The sequence below is a fragment of the Podarcis bocagei genome (genome assembly GCF_964188305.1).
Source record: "Podarcis bocagei genome assembly, chromosome: 2".
Taxonomy (NCBI): Eukaryota; Metazoa; Chordata; class Lepidosauria; order Squamata; family Lacertidae; genus Podarcis; species Podarcis bocagei.
Window position 1 is genome coordinate 15536223 of NC_138126.1, and position 16913 is coordinate 15553135.

Here is a 16913-nt window from a genome sequence, read left to right on the forward strand (position 1 = left end):
CGCAAAGCTGCTCTTTCATTCCCTCGTTTCACCCACTGGGTGACTGAAAAGAGCCAATACAGAGTCACATTCTCTCTGTGTCCCCAGCCCCCCCCACCCCGCCGCAGTTCCCCCATTCACCGTGCCCCTTTCACAGAGGGAGGTAGTCTTGTCCACCATTTTATTAGAGCTGCTGATCAGTCAGAGGCCTGGGTGGGTCGTAGTCCGCACAGCTCCCCTCCTCGGGGAGCTCTGGAGTGGTTCGTCGTCGCCTCGCTCCCACCGCAGGCAAGATGTAGTGGATCGATCAATCGTGCCCATTCCCTTATCTCACACGCAAACACATACACACACACCCCTTCGTGAAAGGCCAGCAGGGTGTTTGCAACCAACTCGCAACCCGGCTTCACATTTTGCAGTGTTCACACTCAGAACCTGCCCTGCGCCCATCTCGTCCCCCAGAGGAGCGCCGGGATGAATCTTCCCTCTGCAGGGTTCGAGGAGTGGTTCTGTTTATACGTTGCCTGTGGGTCAGCCCACAAAATGCTCCCTACAGGGGGCTGGAGTGGTCCAGTCCGAGAAGCTCAAGCGGAACAGTTCACATCGACAGAAACGGTTGAGGGGAAGAAGACCTGGCGGGGAGAGGGCTGCGCCATCTACCTGGTTGTGGGAGGGGAGAATTCTGGTCCGAAATGTGGAAGCGGGCGTGGCTGGGATCAACTCCGCCCCTGCGGCTCCTTGTGGGCGTAGCCAGGCGAAGCCCACCCCAGCTTGCAAATCTCTGAGTTTGGTTGTAGCGTGGGCCGCTCCCATCACCGCCTCTGCCACTCCTGACCCCGGCTTGGCCGCTGGGGAGTTAACGCCGCCCTCTTCTGCCGTGGCCCCCGTCCCAGTGGGCGCAAAGCTGTTCCCAGTCCCCACCCCATAAGCTCCTCTCTCTCTGTCTCTCTCTAGGGCCGGATGTTGGGAGGGAGGAAGTAGTAAAAGGGGGTCACTGCGGGGCACCCAGCTCCACCGAGAGCCCCTCAAAGGCAATGAGCATGGCCTGGCGCACGCGATCTGTCAGTGCCGGCACGTCTTCAGCCACCAGCTCCCGCGTAGGCATGGGAGGCAGGATTTGGACCGTGCAGCGCCCTGCGCCGGAGGAGGAGGAGACGGAGGCAGTGGAAAGGGGCCGTGGTGATGTAGCCGGACCAGGTGGGGGGCAGAAAGGGAGAGAGAAGGAAAGAAAAAGAAAAGTGTTAAGTGTGCAGGCTGCAAAGAGGCAGGGCAGGGCAGAGGGTATTTAATTACAGTCATTCCTCGGGTTGAATGTGCTTTGAGATGAGCGTGTTCAAGTTGCGCTCCGCGGCAACCTGGAAGTAATGGAGCACGTTACTTCCGGGTTTCGCCGCTTGCGCATGTGCAGATGCTCAAAATGACATCACGCGCATGCGCAGAAGTGCCGAAACATGACCCGTAGACGCGCAGACACGGGTTACGTTTGCTTCTAGATGCAAATGGGGCTCCGGAACGGATCTTGTTCGCATCTAGAGGCACCACTGTATTTTCATTTATATGCCTGCTAATTTCATATTCCCACTTTCCTCCCAGGTCAGCTCACAACGTAAATTAAAACAGATACAGTGGATGCTCAGGTTGTGAACGTGATCCGTGCAGGATGCACGTTCGCAACCCGCAGCAGTGTGTCTGCGCACACGCGTGTTGCGATTCGGCTCTTCTTTGCATGCGTGACTGCTGAAACCCGAAAGTAACCTGTTACAGTACTTCCGGGTTTCAGCAGTCCGTAACCCGAAAAAACGGAACCTGAAGCGTCTGTAACCCAAGGTATGACTGTACAACTAAAAATGTATGATTGCTTTACCTATTTTAACCCCCCCCCAGCTATGTAGCCCTATTGAAAGCAGCACTGAAATCACTCAAAGCCATTTAACCCCCAAAATTACATCACCCACCTTCAGAAGACCCTACCACAACAGCCAGTGAGTGGCCACAGGTTTGTCAGAACCAGCCTCGTCCCTGGGGTTAAGGGAAGGGAAAGGGAGGGAAAAGGAGCCAGACGGCTGGACTCACCCGTGGTGAAACGCCTTTCCTTCTTACTGTAGAAATCCCGATACGATGAGATCACAACTGGGATGATAGGAACCTGGAAAGGGGCAGGGAAGGGAGGAACAGCGTGAAGAAGACAAAAAGATAATACACTTCAGGGAGGGCTGTTTAAAAAAAAAAGGTGTCTAAACATCTTTTAAAAGTTGTTTTGATTTGGTGGCTGTCGTGAGGCTTGACAACCATATGTCAGGAGTGCTCTGATGGTGTTTCCTGCTTGGCAGGGGGTTGGACTTGATGGCCCTTGTGGTCTCTTCCAACTCTATGATTCTATGATTCTATGGTCTTTTGGGAAACAAATCCCAGAGTTTAGCTGTGTGCTGCACGAAAAGGGTTCCAGCATTATGAGAAAATCCTTCCTTTCTCCCTCCCTCCTTTTTCAGCTCTCTCTTCCCTCCTTCCTGCTTCCTGTCATGGTCTAGCCTATTAAGGCCTTTGCAAGGACTGGAAAAAGGCAGTGCACCCGATTCTCTGAATAGTGCCATAGGAATGCTAAGTTTTTTTATTATGAAAACACACCTCTTTGCACTTTTTGACACCTCAGGTGCTTCACTGAATGGTGACCACCTCTTTTCCGGCATTGACTCTGTTCCGTTTGACTTGGAGCGGTTTTGTTTTAGAGCAGCACTGGTTTCCTCTGCTTTTATAACCATATGCTGAGATTCCTGCGTTGCGGGGGGTTGGACCCTGGAGCTTCCTTCCAACTCTGCAATTCTATGAATTGAAAGGACTCTGCCTCTGAAACCCTGGATACCCACGGACAGTCCGTTTAGCCCAGTGTTTCCCAAACTTGGGTCTCCCGCCGTTTATGGACTACAATTCCCATCATCCCTGACCACTGGCCTTGCTAGCCAGGGATAATGGGAGTTGTAGTCCAAAAACAGTTGCGAGACCCAAGCTTGGGACATCCTGGTTTCGGCAATACAGAGTTAAGTAGGCCAATATTCTGACACTTTCTAAGACACCTTTCTTTGGCTTAACAAAAATAAAAAGCATCGCTCCTGGTTCATGCTTTGCATACATCTTCCTGCTAATCTTTGGTGTAGTGGTTAAGAGCGATAGACTCGTATTCTGGGGAACCGGGTTCGCTTCCCCGCTCCTCCACATGCAGCTGCTGGGTGACCTTGGGCCAGTCACACTTCTCTGAAGTCTCTCAGCCCCACTCACCTCACAGAGTGTTTGTTGTGGGGGAGGAAGGGAAAGGAGATTGTTAGCCGCTTTGAGACTCCTTCGGGTAGTGATAAAGCGGGATATCAAGTCCAAACTACAAAACAGCCCTGCGAAGTACAATTATCCCTGTTGGGAGAGGTCAAGGCCGAAAGAGAGAGGAAGGGGTGTGGCAGAGACGCGCTTGGCAAGTCAGTGGCGGAGGAGAGACTTGAAGGTGACTTCCTGGCTCTTAACCTGCTCCTCTGCAACCTTAACAAGACACACACTATGTGCGTTGGGCTCAGAGGTCACCCCTGCCGGATTTCAGAGGCCAAAACCGCACAGGGGGTTGCAGCTCGAGTTGCCCCCACGGCTAAGTAAAGAGGAAAGGACTCCCTACCTGGGCTTGCACAGCCAAATGGAAGGCACCCCGCTTGAAGGGCAGCATGGAGCCGTTGTGGTTCCTGGTGCCCTCGGGGAACACCCAGACCCGAACCTGCAGGGGGGTCAGAGGAGAAAAGGAAGGAGCATAAGTAGCTGCAGGCTGCACAAATACAGCTAAAGGGGTTCCTTTCTGTGCCCTCCATTCCCCAAGCCGAAAAAGCTTTCCCCAGTGGCTGCTAGAGACCCAGCACAAGAACCCACCATAAGAAGAGCCCGGCCTGGATCCGGCCCAGGATATGTTTCCCCAGCAGAAGCACATGGGCAGAACATCCCTCCCCTGTCGTTTGGGTCCCAGAAACTTGTATCTGAAGCTACACTGCCTCTAAAAACGGACAATCCGTTCGGCCAAATAGATGTCGCAATCCACACACTCCGCCCTGCAGCGTTGTCAATTTAGCAGACGGCTAAATCGGCGCAGAGCAAATCCCAAAAGCCCTTCTCTGTGGAGAGAGCTTGAGGCCGGTTTGTTTTCCTACAAAAGCGTCTCCCTCCGCCTTGTGCACTCCAAGATGGTGTGTTCCACCCACTGAGGAGACAGTACCAGTACAGTGGTACCTTGGTTCTCAAACTTAATCCGTTCCGGGAGTCCGAAACCATTCGAAAACCAAAGCGCGGCTTCCAATTGGCTGCAGGAGCTTCCTGCACTCAAGCAGAAGCCGCGGCGGACATTCGGCTTCTGAAAAACATTCGCAAACTGGAACACTTACCTCCAGGTTTGGGGCGTTCGGGGGCCGATTTGTTCAACAACTAAGCCGTTCAGGAACCAAGGAACCACTGTGATTAAGAGCCGAACGCTACAATGGCAAACTTCCCTCTCTCCCACTCTCTGCCCAAAAGGGCTGTACCAGCAAGTTAGCATTTAAGCAAGGTGGGGAAGTCCATGAGGCCAGCACCCAGGCGCACACCCTTGTGAATTTTGGGGGAAATAATCAATATTAGCTCTCTTGCTGCATCCTGTACACCCAGCCATGACACAGACACAATCCCACTTCGCAGTCCCTTCCTTCTACATCCCCTCCTGTGCCTCCAGATCCCCCACGATTCCCCAAAATGTAGGCAGCCCCGCCTGCCGTTCCAGCAACACTCACATCCTCACAGAGCATGGTTTGCGCCGTCTCCGCCATGACGCTAATGGCGTCGTCGGTTTTCTTGCGGTTGATGAAGATGATGCCCCCTAGCCAGCACGCCAGCCCCACCGTGCCCATGTACATCAGCTCCTTCTTGGCGATTGGCACACACCGGTCCGGCAAGACTTCCATCATCCCTGCAGGGCGGGGCGGGGCAGCGGAGAGGGAGGAAAGTGGGAAGGTTAGCCACGGCAACAGATCAAGGCCGCCCAGCCCACTATGTGCCAGAACACCGGTCGGGGGGTGACCATGGCCTGGTGGCACAGCAAAGGCCCAGGCAGAGTAAACCAGAGGTGGGGAATCTGTGGCAATTTGTATCTTATTGACTACAACTCCCATCGTCCCTGACCACTGGGCCATGCTGCCTGGAGGCTTTTGGGAGCCTCAGAACCTTCTGCAGGGACACAGCTTCCCCACTGGGATGTAAAAGCAAATTTTTAAAAACGTTTTCGCACTTCCCGGACTCCGTTCCTGTGCAAAATTCAACTAAAAAGGTCAACCAAAATTTGAGGCAGCCAATGCCGTCCCCTCTGGATGTAGTTTGACTCTCAGCAGACGGCGGCCAAGAGGAACAGGAGTTATGGTTCAGTCACATCTGGAGGGTTGGGGTATCCCAGACTAGATTACTTTTGATAATCAGGCCTGATTATCGTCTTCCAAAGCAACGCCTCTATTCCGAACTTAAAAATGGAAAGCGTAATGCTGGTGGTCAACAAAAAAGGTTCAAGGACTCTCTCAAGGCAAATCTAAAAAATGTAGTATAAACACCAACAACTGGGAAACACTGGCCTGTGAGCGCTCCAGTTGGAGAACAGCCTTTACCAAAGGTGTCATGGGCTGTGAAGACACTCGAACTCGGGACGAAAGGGAGAAACATGCTAAGAGGAAGGCATGCTTGGCAAACCCTCACCGTGATCAACTACCGCCCGGAAACCAATGTCCCCACTGTGGAAGGACGTGTGGATCCAGAATTGGCCTCCAGAGTCACTTACGGACTCACCGTTAAAACCGTGTTTATGGCAGACAATCTTACTCGGCTACGAGTGATCACCAAAGAAGAAGACTTTTGAAGATGCCTTCCCAGCTCTGCAAATCAGGTGTGGGGAACGTTTGGCTCCCCAGAGGTTTTGGGTTGCCAGCTGCCACCATCCCTGGCTGCAAGCCACGTTTACTGGGGCTGATGGGAGTTGTTGTAGTTTAGCATGAGACTTTGAACTGCAGGGTCGCAGGTTCGAGCCCCATGTTGGTCAAAAGATTCCTGCGCTGCAGGGGGGGTTGGGCTAGGTCAATGCTTTTTTTCCTTAAAAAAATGTTTAGGGGTACTCTCATTTTCCTTCTCATATTGAAAAACTGCCCCTCAATGAGGCCAAACTTAGATGCACAAAATGTTCATGGGTATGCGTCCCCCCAGGAAAAAAGCACTGGGCTAGGTGAAGCTCATGGTCACTTCCAACCTTACAAATCTTTGAACATCTAGGGGTCCAAAGTCTCCCCACACCTGCTTAGAAACCAACATAAGGTAAAGGTAAAGGGACCCCTGACCATTAGGTCCAGTCGTGGCCGACTCTGGGGTTGCGCCGCTCATCTCGCTTTATTGGCCGAGGGAGCCGGCGTACAGCTTCCGGGTCATGTGGCCAGCATGACTAAGCCGCTTCTGGCAAACCAGAGCAGTGCACGGAAACGCCATTTACCTTCCCGCCGGAGTGGTACCTATTTATCTACTTGCACTTTGGCATGCTTTCGAACTGCTAGGTTGGCAGGAGCAGGGACTGAGCAATGGGAGCTCACCCCGTCGCGGGGATTCGAACCGCCGACCTTCTGATCGGCAAGTCCTAGGTTTTGTGGTTTAACCCACAGCGTCACCTGTGTCCCTGGAAACCAATGAAGATTGCTTTAAAGTGGGCAGGAACTCTTAATAATTTGGTGGCATGGTAAAATGGACTGACGGAAGAGGCCACGAGGGGTTTTCTACTCACATTCTGGCCACCTACCCAGACCCCCTTCCCCCCTGCCCAAGCGTACCAAGCAAGTCAAGCGAGCTCTGATGGTTGGACACGATCACATAAGGCTGCTTCATGTTGAAGTTCTCTGTCCCCCGCACATCAATCTTGATCCCGTACAGGTATTTCACATGTAGCATCATGGACCGGATTATCCTGGAGATGGAAAAGAAAAGAGGAGAAACTTGTTCACCTGCGACTTCCGCACCTCACTGCACCGCAGTCGCTGATGATGACAACAACAGTTTGCCATCTTCCCTTCTGCAAGGTTGAACTAGTGGCTTCATTATACAGTGGCGCCTTGGTTTTCGAACGTAATCTGTTCCAGAAGTCCGTTCGACTACTGAAACGTTCAAAAACCAAGGCGTGGCTTCCGATTGGCGCAATAGCCGACAGCAGCATCGGACGTTCGGCTTCCAACAAACATTCGAAAACCGGAATACTTCTGGGTTTCGGGAGCCAAAATGTTCGAGAAACAAGGCATTTGAGAACCAAGGTTCCACTGTATATTTTTAGGTGCCAGGCAAAAACATTCCTCTTCAACTGGGCTTTTGGCTGATTAATTTGCCACAACCTTTTAAATACCTTTGTGGGAGTGCGGGTTACTGTTTTGTTGTTGTTGTTTAGCTATTTATTTGTGTTTTTATCTTGTGAACTGCCCTGAGATCCTTTAATGAAGGGTGGTGTAAATATCAAAATAAATACAAATAAAAATAAAATAATAAGCTGTCAGTCATAAATAATTTTTGAGGCACTGAGGTGTCTGGAGTGCTCATGCTCCCTCTAGAGGCCAGTGTTGTTCAATGCAGCTTTCAGTTTTCAAAATACCAAAGCAGCGAGAAGTTGTTTTTATTGCTTTTGTTGGCTCTCCTCTTTCTACCGATACAGTAAAGGTAAAGTCCACAGGAGGCCAACCTGCATATAACCATGTAAGAAGCAGCTGCCACAAGACATTTTGCTGCCTCAGGTGAAGTCCAAGATGCCTCCCTGTGGCATTCCACTAACCTAAAAGATCGCCTCATCCCCTACTACGCAGTCTCAGATATGTATGTTAATTGTCAAATGGCACCTTAAACCCAGGTTACAGTGGCCACAATGGAATGTCTAGGTACCTCTTTGTTTACAATGAATTTTGGTGTGATGGTGGTTCATTTTATTTTTATACTGCTTTATATTTTTTTAAAAAAAAATCTCGAAGCTTCCTTGGAGGTATTTAAGCAGAGGTTGGATGGCCCTCTGTCATGGATGCTTTGGCTGAAATTCCTGCATTCAAGGGGGGTGGGCTAGATGACCCCTGGGTCCCTTCCAAGTCGTGATTCTATGATATCTGCGAAATCTGCCCCTAAGACTCGCCTTCAGTCCTTAAGCCGCACTGCTAGCTAAAACCAAGCCACAGGTCCATGTAGCCCGGCATTCCGTTCAGAGCAAAATTCCAGGAGGCCAAATGTCAGCGGTGGGCAGGGCCAGAGACAAAAGTTGGCAAATAAAATTAATGCGAAATTTACCTTTGTGCAGTAGGCTAGTTTACCCTGTTCTATCCTTAATCTAAGGAAAGAAGAGGCATTGTCAGAGTCTGTGGGGACATTCCAGCTAGGCCAAAAGCTATCAAGGAAGGGTGCAGAGCAGAACTGCATTAAACTGATTTTATCTATAGATAATCCAGAAACAATGGAAACGTTTAAATGATTATTTATGTAGACAAAGATTAAATGTAAGGTATTGGTTGTGTTTATGAAAGATTTAGAAAACTTATTGATTAGAATATTTGTATGAGATTGTATGGGGGAAATACGGAATAACAGATACAATGTTGCTTAAAATGTATATAGGAAGTGCAGTGTAAGCGATGGAAGTCAATCAACGAAATTTTATTATTGAGATATTTGTAGAATAAATTTGGAAGAAATTCTTCCAACTTTTCACCGACCTTCTGAACGGCAAGTCCTAGGCTCTGTGGTTTAATCCCATCTGCCTGCCTTAACCCCATGCAAAAAAACTCTTTTCTTCTTAAGTTTCAATTTATACTTTTCAAGTCTATACATTTCATTAGCTTTGCAATCAATTTAACATTTCTGAGTTGGACTTCCTTCCCCCTCTTCCTCCTCTCTCAGCAAGCAGAGTCATGCCCAATCTTCCAACGAAAGATTTACGAGTCGTCGTCCCCCCTGGCCAAACACAACAAGGGCTACACCCACCATTGTGCTGCCTATGTGAACATCCCGCCAGCACAGGGACTTCCTTTGGCATGGAAGAACATTGCTCCCCAAGCCTCCGTCCCCCATGGGTCCCCTAAATCTGTTCTAGGGGGTTCCCCCCCCAACACTCTGGAGCAGATTTGGGGAAGGTGGAAGGGAACAGGGGGAGTCCCTCTGCACGAACGAAAATCCTTGCGCTAGCAGAATGAGATAACTGAATAGCTCCCAAAGAGCCTAATACACACAAACAAATTCTTGCGCTCACTTCATATTCTCCACGTTGCGCCCACGGACTGCGCAAATAGGGATGACGATCACGGCCAGGAAGAGGATGTAGCTGTTGTAGAACGCCATCTTGCAGAAGTACTTGAAGGTGGCACTCCATTCGTAGAGAAGCGGGACCACCACCAGGAACAAAATGAGGAGCCCCTGGCCCAGCGAAATCTCCATTGTCCCTGCAGGGGGGAGGGAAAGAGTGAACTCCGTTTCTATTTCAGCAGCCATTTTAAAGCCATTCTTCCATTTTATAGCTTGCTCTTTATTGGGTTTTGTTTTATCTCTCTTGTATTTGTTACACTTATCATACACTGCTGAGAGACGGCTGCAATTGAGCAGCATATAAATTTTCATAATATTTATGCACCGCTTGTTGTTGTTTTAAAAAACCCCCTCAAGGAAGCTTTCAAAAAGACACGACAAATAAAATTAACAACAATTCAAAACTGTCAAAAAGTTAGCATAGCAATAGACCGAAATGGATAAAAACTCAGAGATTAAAACAATCATCATTAATAGATATTTTGGATTCTTGTAAGCTCTAAATGCCAAACACAACCCCCCCTAAAAGCAGTTTCTGTAAAAATGTACATCCATAACAAAATCATGAAATTAAGCTACAGCATACATAATAATTCATAACACTGTGTTTGTTTCACTTCTCGGGTTGGCACGGCCATCGGTTGAGATATGGGGATTGGCCAAAGACGTTCAAGTGAGCTCATAGCTGCACCGAGAGAAGTGTTGCACTAGGGACACCCAGCGCCTCGTGTGTGATCGTGACTCCGATATACCCTTCTGAATCTTCACTGCTTAAGCTTGGTGCATGGCAAAGCGAACTACAGCTAGAAGGCACCATTCCCCACTCAGAGAAGACCTATAAGCCCCTCTTGAATGGGCAAACTTTTGCTGTGCTGTCAAACCATCAAAATTCTGCCTTGAGGCCACCCGAAGTCGACACCCAGAGATCTTCTCTGATAAGCAAGTGTGGCAGGTTTCATTTTGCAAGCTTCTGTCCTAAGACTGCAGGACTAGGATGTTTTTATGCAGTTCCTTGCAAGTACAAACAAACACACACACACACACACACACACACACACACACACACACACACAAATGTGGCACCTGAGATTTCACCAGGAGTGGATCCACACAGAGGGGAAAAAACGCTATGGAAAATCGAATAGAATTTTTTTTGCTCTCCAGCGCCATCTGGTGTTGCATGTTTCTAACACATTCAAAATGCTGTTTTTTGACTAATGTAGTTGAGTCCCAGATTTATTCTGGACCAGTGTCTCGCCTTGGTAAAGGACTGGATGAGAGCCAGCAAACAAGTGGTTGTTTTTATTTTTATTATATACATTTGTGGTTTTATATTTTGATTTTCTTCTGTGAACCGCCCTGAGACCTCCGGGTATAGGGCAGTATATAAATTCAATAATAAATAAATAATAATAATATCCTTTCCAAAGATTTTTAGCATAATCTAGCTTTAAAATAAAGGGTCACGGGTGGTGCTGTGGTCTAAACCACTGAGCCTAGGACTTGCCGATCAGAAGGTCAGCGGTTCGAATCCCTGCAACGGGGCGAGCTCCCGTTGCTCAGTCCCAGCTCCTGCCAACCTAGCAGTTCGAAAGCACATCAAAGTGCAACTAGATAAATAAGTACCGCTCCGGCGGGAAGGTAAACGGTGTTTCTGTGCGCTGCTCTGGTTCGCCAGAAGCGGCTTAGTCATGCTGGCCACATGACCCAGAAAAACTGTCTGTGGACAAACATCGGCTCCCTCAGCCAATAAAGCGAGATGAGCGCCGCAACCCCAGAGTCATCCGCGACTGGACTTAACTGTCAGAGGTCCTTTACCTTTTTTTTTTTTTTTTAGCTTTAAAACACACACACACACACACACCCTCCACTTTCCCACAGCACTATTGCAACATACACTAGGGCCTGGTCATTCAAAACCATCCTGCACTGAAAAACAAGAGAGGCAGTGCAGGGCACTGATGCCAGCAAGCCACGTTCTCTCTGGTATGACGGAGGGAAAATTTCAGGGCTGCTGGCAGGCAGGCTGGGCAGCCGCCCAGGAAGTCAATAGTTTTGCAACCACACATCAAGGAATCCAGCAACCCAACCGCGCTAGGAGGCAAGCTGCCAAATTATGCCCTGCGTTCCTTTGTTTGTGCCCTATCTCTCTCCACCAACCCACATGCGTGCCTTTTCCCAGCTCCTGAGCGTTTGTCACTTGGGGGCACAGATATTTGGCCACTGTTCTGCATGCTGCAGTAACTTCCAGACTAGATTGCTGCAGAGCACCCTACATGGGGCTGCCCTTGAAGGCGGCTCAGAAATTCCAAGGGGTCCAAAATGCAGTGCCCGGATTACCAGCTGCGGTTCCGTTTGCATCTCGCACAACATCCGTTTTAAAACAGTGGCACTGGTTGTTTCTGTTGGAAAAACGCCCGGGAAGGCCACCACCTTCCCAAGACACCATGGCGTCTCTCCGGTGGTCACCCTCTGGCTGTAAATCTTCCTCAGTCCAGAGAGACCAGTGATAAGTGACCCTCCTGAGAGGAGCACACTCGTCTTCTTGCATATCATTGCAGAAGAAAGAGACAATCGTAGCTTTAAAATTACTTTATTCAACGGTCTATATAGAGAGACTCCATCAGCATGTCTGCTCTCTCTCAGCAGCAGTACAGAACAACATCTCACACAGAAGTGAAAGTACCGTATTTTTTGCTCTATAAGACTCACTTTTCCCCTCCTAAAAAGTAAGGGGAAATGTGTGTGCATCTTATGGAGCGAATGCAGGCTGCACAGCTATCGCAGAAGCCAGAACAGCAAGAGGGATTGCTGCTTTTGCTGCGCAGCGATCCCTCTTGCTGTTCTGGCTTCTGAGATTCAGAATTTTTTTTTTCTTGTTTTCCTCCTCCAAAATCTAGGTGCGTCTTATGGTCTGGTGCGTCTTATAGAGCGAAAAACACGGTAGCTTCTCTCGCAGTACCGAACAGTACTGAGACTTCCTGTCTCACGCTCTCAGACACTCACATGATATAAACAACCATAGTTCTACTTGCTGAGCAGCTGGTGAGATAAAAAATCCTAACAGTTTCCGGGCCCAATTCAAGGTGCGTACATGTTAAACAAACCCTCTTGGTTGTTTCACTACCCTCAGAGGCTTGGAGGGTAGGGGTGGCCCAGGAGAGGGCCTGTTTTGTGGCAGCCCCTAAGTTGTGGGGCCACCTCCCCACAGAGGGGTACCTGGCAACTTCCAGATGCACCTTGGTAACACAGCTATCAGTGAATGTTATAGACACACTGCTAATCCTGGCTTTCAACACAGAAGATGTCTATGTTTAGGAGGGGGCAATTTCTTCGGTTTTAAATTGTTGTAGCCTATCTTTGCCATTGCTTAATAATTTGTTTCCACGAACAAGCGTTCTTCAAGTTATGTCTGAAGGCAGAGAGCCTTCTCGGTGGTGGCGCCCGCCCTGTGGAACGCCCTCCCATCAGATGTTAAGGAAATATACAACTATACAACTTTTAGAAGGTAGCCCTGTATCAGGAAATTTTTAATGTTTGACGTTTTATTGTGCTTTTAATTTTCTATTCAGAACTACCCAGAGTGGCTGAGGAAACCCGGCCAGATAAGCGTGGTATAAACAATAAATGATGATGATGATGTTGAAAAAGAGCTCAAGGCTATTTCATACTGTCATGAGCATTATTTTTTATTAAATTTGTATACTGCCCTTCATCTGTCAATCTCAGGGTGGTTCACACCATAAAAACAAAAGATAAAAACATAAAATGCATAATAAAAACAAGAACAAACCAAACCAATAACCGCACCCCTTTCCCCTCCACAGTTTTTCCCTTATTCATTTGAGGTGGGGGGGGAGTATAGGGAGCCAAAAGGAGCTAAACGATCTCAAAACACAAACCAAACCAAAGTAATAATTAAACACAAACACAACTAAAAATATTTCAAATCAAATTGGTGATGGTGGGGAAAAAGTATAATACAATTTGATTCATGCGAAATGCGTACATATTAGGTCAGTTTCCTCAAAACCAAACATTTTCCTAAATAAGTGGCTAAACAAGAAGACTGTCACAAGACCCTATAAGCGAACGCACTGAGATTAGTATAGCGATGGCACAGGGTATACAGTTAAGCTTTAGTATTTTATTTCATACAATCATATAGCTGGAGGGGACCACCAAGGGTCATCTACTCCAACCCCCTGCAATGCAGGAATCTTTTGGGGCCCAGAGACATGATTAAGAGTCTCTGGTTCACACAAACAAACAAACAAACAAACATAAAATAAAATAAAATAAAATAAAATAAATAATTATTTATACCCTGCCCTCCCCAGCCAGAGCAGGGCTCAAAGTGGCTAACACCAGTAAAATTACAGTAAAAACATAATGGGGGGGGGGGACCAATTTAAAATACAGTGGTACCTCAGGTTAAGTACTTACAGTGGTGCCCCGCAAGACGAATGCCTCGCTAGACGGAAAACTCGCTAGACGAAAGAGTTTTCCGTTTTGGAGGTGCTTCGCAAAGCAAATTTCCTATGGGCTTGCTTCGCAAGACGACAATGTCTTGCGAGTTCCTGCTGGTTTTCCCCCCTCCCCCTCCTTTTTCTATGCCGCTAAGCCGCATATCAGCTGATCCGATCAGCAGATAAGCCGCTAAAAGCCGCTAATAGCGCTAATCCTTCAATGGGCTTGCTTCGCAAGACGAAAAAACCGCTAAACGAAGAGAATCACAGAACGGATTCTTTTCGTCTTGCGAGGACCACTGTACTGTAATTCGTTCTGGAGGTCCGTTCTTAACCTGAAACTGTTCTTTACCTGAAGCACCACTTTGGCTAATGGGGCCTCCTGCTGCTGCCGGAGCACAATTTCTGTTCTCATCCTGAAGCAAAGGTTCTTAACCCGAGGTACTATTTCCGGGTTAGCGGAGTCTGTAACCTGAAACGTATGTAACCCGAGATACCACTGAACAGGTTAAAATGCCATTTAAAATGCAGCCTCATTTTAAAAGTAGCCCGTAGATCAAAACCGTAAGGGGAGGGCAACATAAGGGTCAGACTGAGTCCAAACCAAAGGCCAGGTGGAACAGCTCTGTCTTTCAGGCCCTGCGGAAAGATGTCAAGTCCCGCAGGGCCCTGGTCTCTTGTGACAGAGCGTTCCACCAAGTCGGGGCCAGTACTGAAAAGGCCCTTTCCTGAGCTACCCCTTCCTCCAAGGAGCTTAAGTTCATCCTCACATACCTGAATGGCACCACATGGCTTAAGAAAAACGTCTCTTCCCCACCGGAAGGAACTGCAACTCCCCACTCCGACTCAGGCAAGTGGGGAAATGAATACCTGTATATCTTGGACTGGGGATCCGGTCTGGTCAAAGATAATGAAATTTCTGACCAACAGGAAAAGAAGGAGGAGGAGCCGCCTCTGGCTTTTAGATTCCAGGTGGGCAGGATCAGGCAATAATAATAATAATAATAATAGGCTTTCCCTGGAGACTTCGCTTCCGGCAGAAGCTCAGCTCCCGGCATTATCCTGAGAGGAACAGAGGCTTCATCAGAGGGGCCAGGAGAAGAACGCAGAGTTCAGTGTCATTTGTCTTGGGTAAGCAAGCTGGAAACTTGCCCGAGCAAGATCCCAGCCTGCCCAAGGCATGCCAAAGGCGAAGTGGGAATGGGGAGAGGAAGAGATAAGAAGGGGGGGGGGGGGAATACACACATTGGGATGGAATGTAGGAAACAGATTCCTGCTTCATGCCAGAGATAGTGAGATTTCCAACTTATCCCCTCCAGCCCAGAGGCGGCATTTGAAGCTGTAGCTTCCAGCAGAGAGCTGCGGCTGAAAGATTTGACGGAACTTTATGGCAGAAACGTGGAAATATGTGGTTGGTTAACCAAAGGCTAAAAACAATAAAATAAGGCAGCGGCAAGGATGAGCATTAAGGACACTGTAATTTCTCTTTTAAAACGAAGATCTAGCGCCGCACAAACAATTTGAAATATAAATAATAATAATAATAATAATAATAATAATAATAATAATAATAATAATAATAATAATATTTAATTTATACTCTGCCCACCTGGCTGGGTTTCCCCAGCCACTCTGGGCGGCTTCCAACAAAATATAATAAAACACCAGACATTAAAAACTTCCCTAAACAGGGCTTTGTAGCATTTTGCTGCGCAAACTTCACGCTTTGCAGCCGCCACCCCTCCCCCAAAAAAACCCCCAACAACAACCCTGAACAACTGATACATCAAACTGGGTTTTATATTTAACACCCAAAACCCCAAAATGATCTGAATTGCTCCAAACCAGGGCCAAAGTTTGGTAATAGTTTTGCAGAACAAACCCCACATTTTTGCAGCACCCCACAATCTGAGCAACGGGTAGATCACACTTGATTCTGAATGGGAAAATGGTGAGCATTCGTCAACTTTATCCTCCGACAAGTCCGAAGACAATGAGGAGGAGGATGAATGCTTTAGGAGCTGGAAGGGACCCCAAGGGTCATCTAGTCACAAAGAAATTCGCGATCGCATTTCCTAAAGAGCATACGCTGGGATTTCACCAGACCATGTTTCCCAGTAGTGATGAAAGTGAGAGCTGGACCATAAAGAAGGCTGATGGCCGAAGAATGGATGCTTTTGAATTATGGTGTTGGAGGAGACTCTTGAGAGTCCCATGGACTGCAAGAAGATCAAGCCTATCCATTCTGAAGGAAATTAGCCCTGAGTGCTCACTGGAAGGACAGATCGTGAAGCTGAGGCTCCAATACTTTGGCCACCTCATGAGAAGAGAAGACTCCCTGGAAAAGACCCTGATGTTGGGAAAGATGGAGGGCAAAAGGAGAAGGGGACAGCAGAGGACGAGATGGTTGGACAGTGTTCTCAAAGCTACCAACATGAGTTTGACCAAACTGCGGTAGGTAGTGAAAGACAGGAGTGCCTGGCGTGCTCTGCTCCATGGGGTCACGAAGAGTCGGACACGACTAAACAACAAAGGATGCGTTAAAGCACCACCTGCAGCAGCAAGGCCAGTTGATGCAATGGTCTTCTTACAAGGAATGCTTCAATGATAAGCATCTGCCAAACCTGAAAAGAAAGATTCCTAGAGCTGCAAAAGGGAGGGCAGCTGTCTACCAGCTCCATCTGGTACTCAGGCTGAGACCCTACCTGCCCCATGGACTGTCTCGCCAGAGTGGTGCATGCTCTGGTTATCTCCTGCTTGGAGATAACAGCAGAACACGCTCTACTTGGGGCTACCTTTGAAGATGACCTAGAAACAGCAACTAATCCAGAATGCGGCAGCCAAACTGGTGACTGGCCGAGATCTAATAACACCAGTCCTGAAAGATCTACATTGGCTCCCAGTACGTTTCAAAGTGTTAGTGCGGACCTTTAAAGCCTTTAAACAGCCCCCGCCCAGTATACCTGAAGGAGTGTCTCCACCTGTCAGGTGGGCATGCAGGAGCCAGGCCCTGTGATCAATAGGACTTTGCAGGCCTGGGCCTTCCTAAGTTTGTTCTGAAGAGGCAAAGCGCGGCCTCGCAGGTGAGGCCGATTGGTAACTCACAGCACCTGGTGGCAAGAGCTG

General features: G+C 48.4%; 1 protein-coding gene across 5 annotated transcripts in view; it reads right to left on the reverse strand.

The window, feature by feature from the left end:
- Window positions 1-13: 13 nt before the first annotated feature.
- AGPAT1 (1-acylglycerol-3-phosphate O-acyltransferase 1) overlaps window positions 14-16913 on the reverse strand; it is a 43399-nt gene continuing 26499 nt past the window's right edge. For 3 of the 5 annotated variants that reach the window (XM_081183541.1, XM_081183542.1, XM_081183540.1), the window contains exons 2-7: window positions 9266-9455; window positions 6828-6961; window positions 4767-4942; window positions 3635-3730; window positions 2053-2125; window positions 14-1113 (exon numbers count right to left, since the gene is read on the reverse strand). In XM_081183541.1, the coding sequence (XP_081039667.1) occupies window positions 971-1113; window positions 2053-2125; window positions 3635-3730; window positions 4767-4942; window positions 6828-6961; window positions 9266-9450 (807 nt within the window). In that variant the 5' untranslated portion in view covers window positions 9451-9455 and the 3' untranslated portion in view covers window positions 14-970. Of the gene's footprint in view, window positions 1114-2052; window positions 2126-3634; window positions 3731-4766; window positions 4943-6827; window positions 6962-9265; window positions 9456-14561; window positions 14613-16913 lie in introns of those variants that run through there. The other 2 variants (XM_081183538.1, XM_081183539.1) reach the window with 2 other exon arrangements.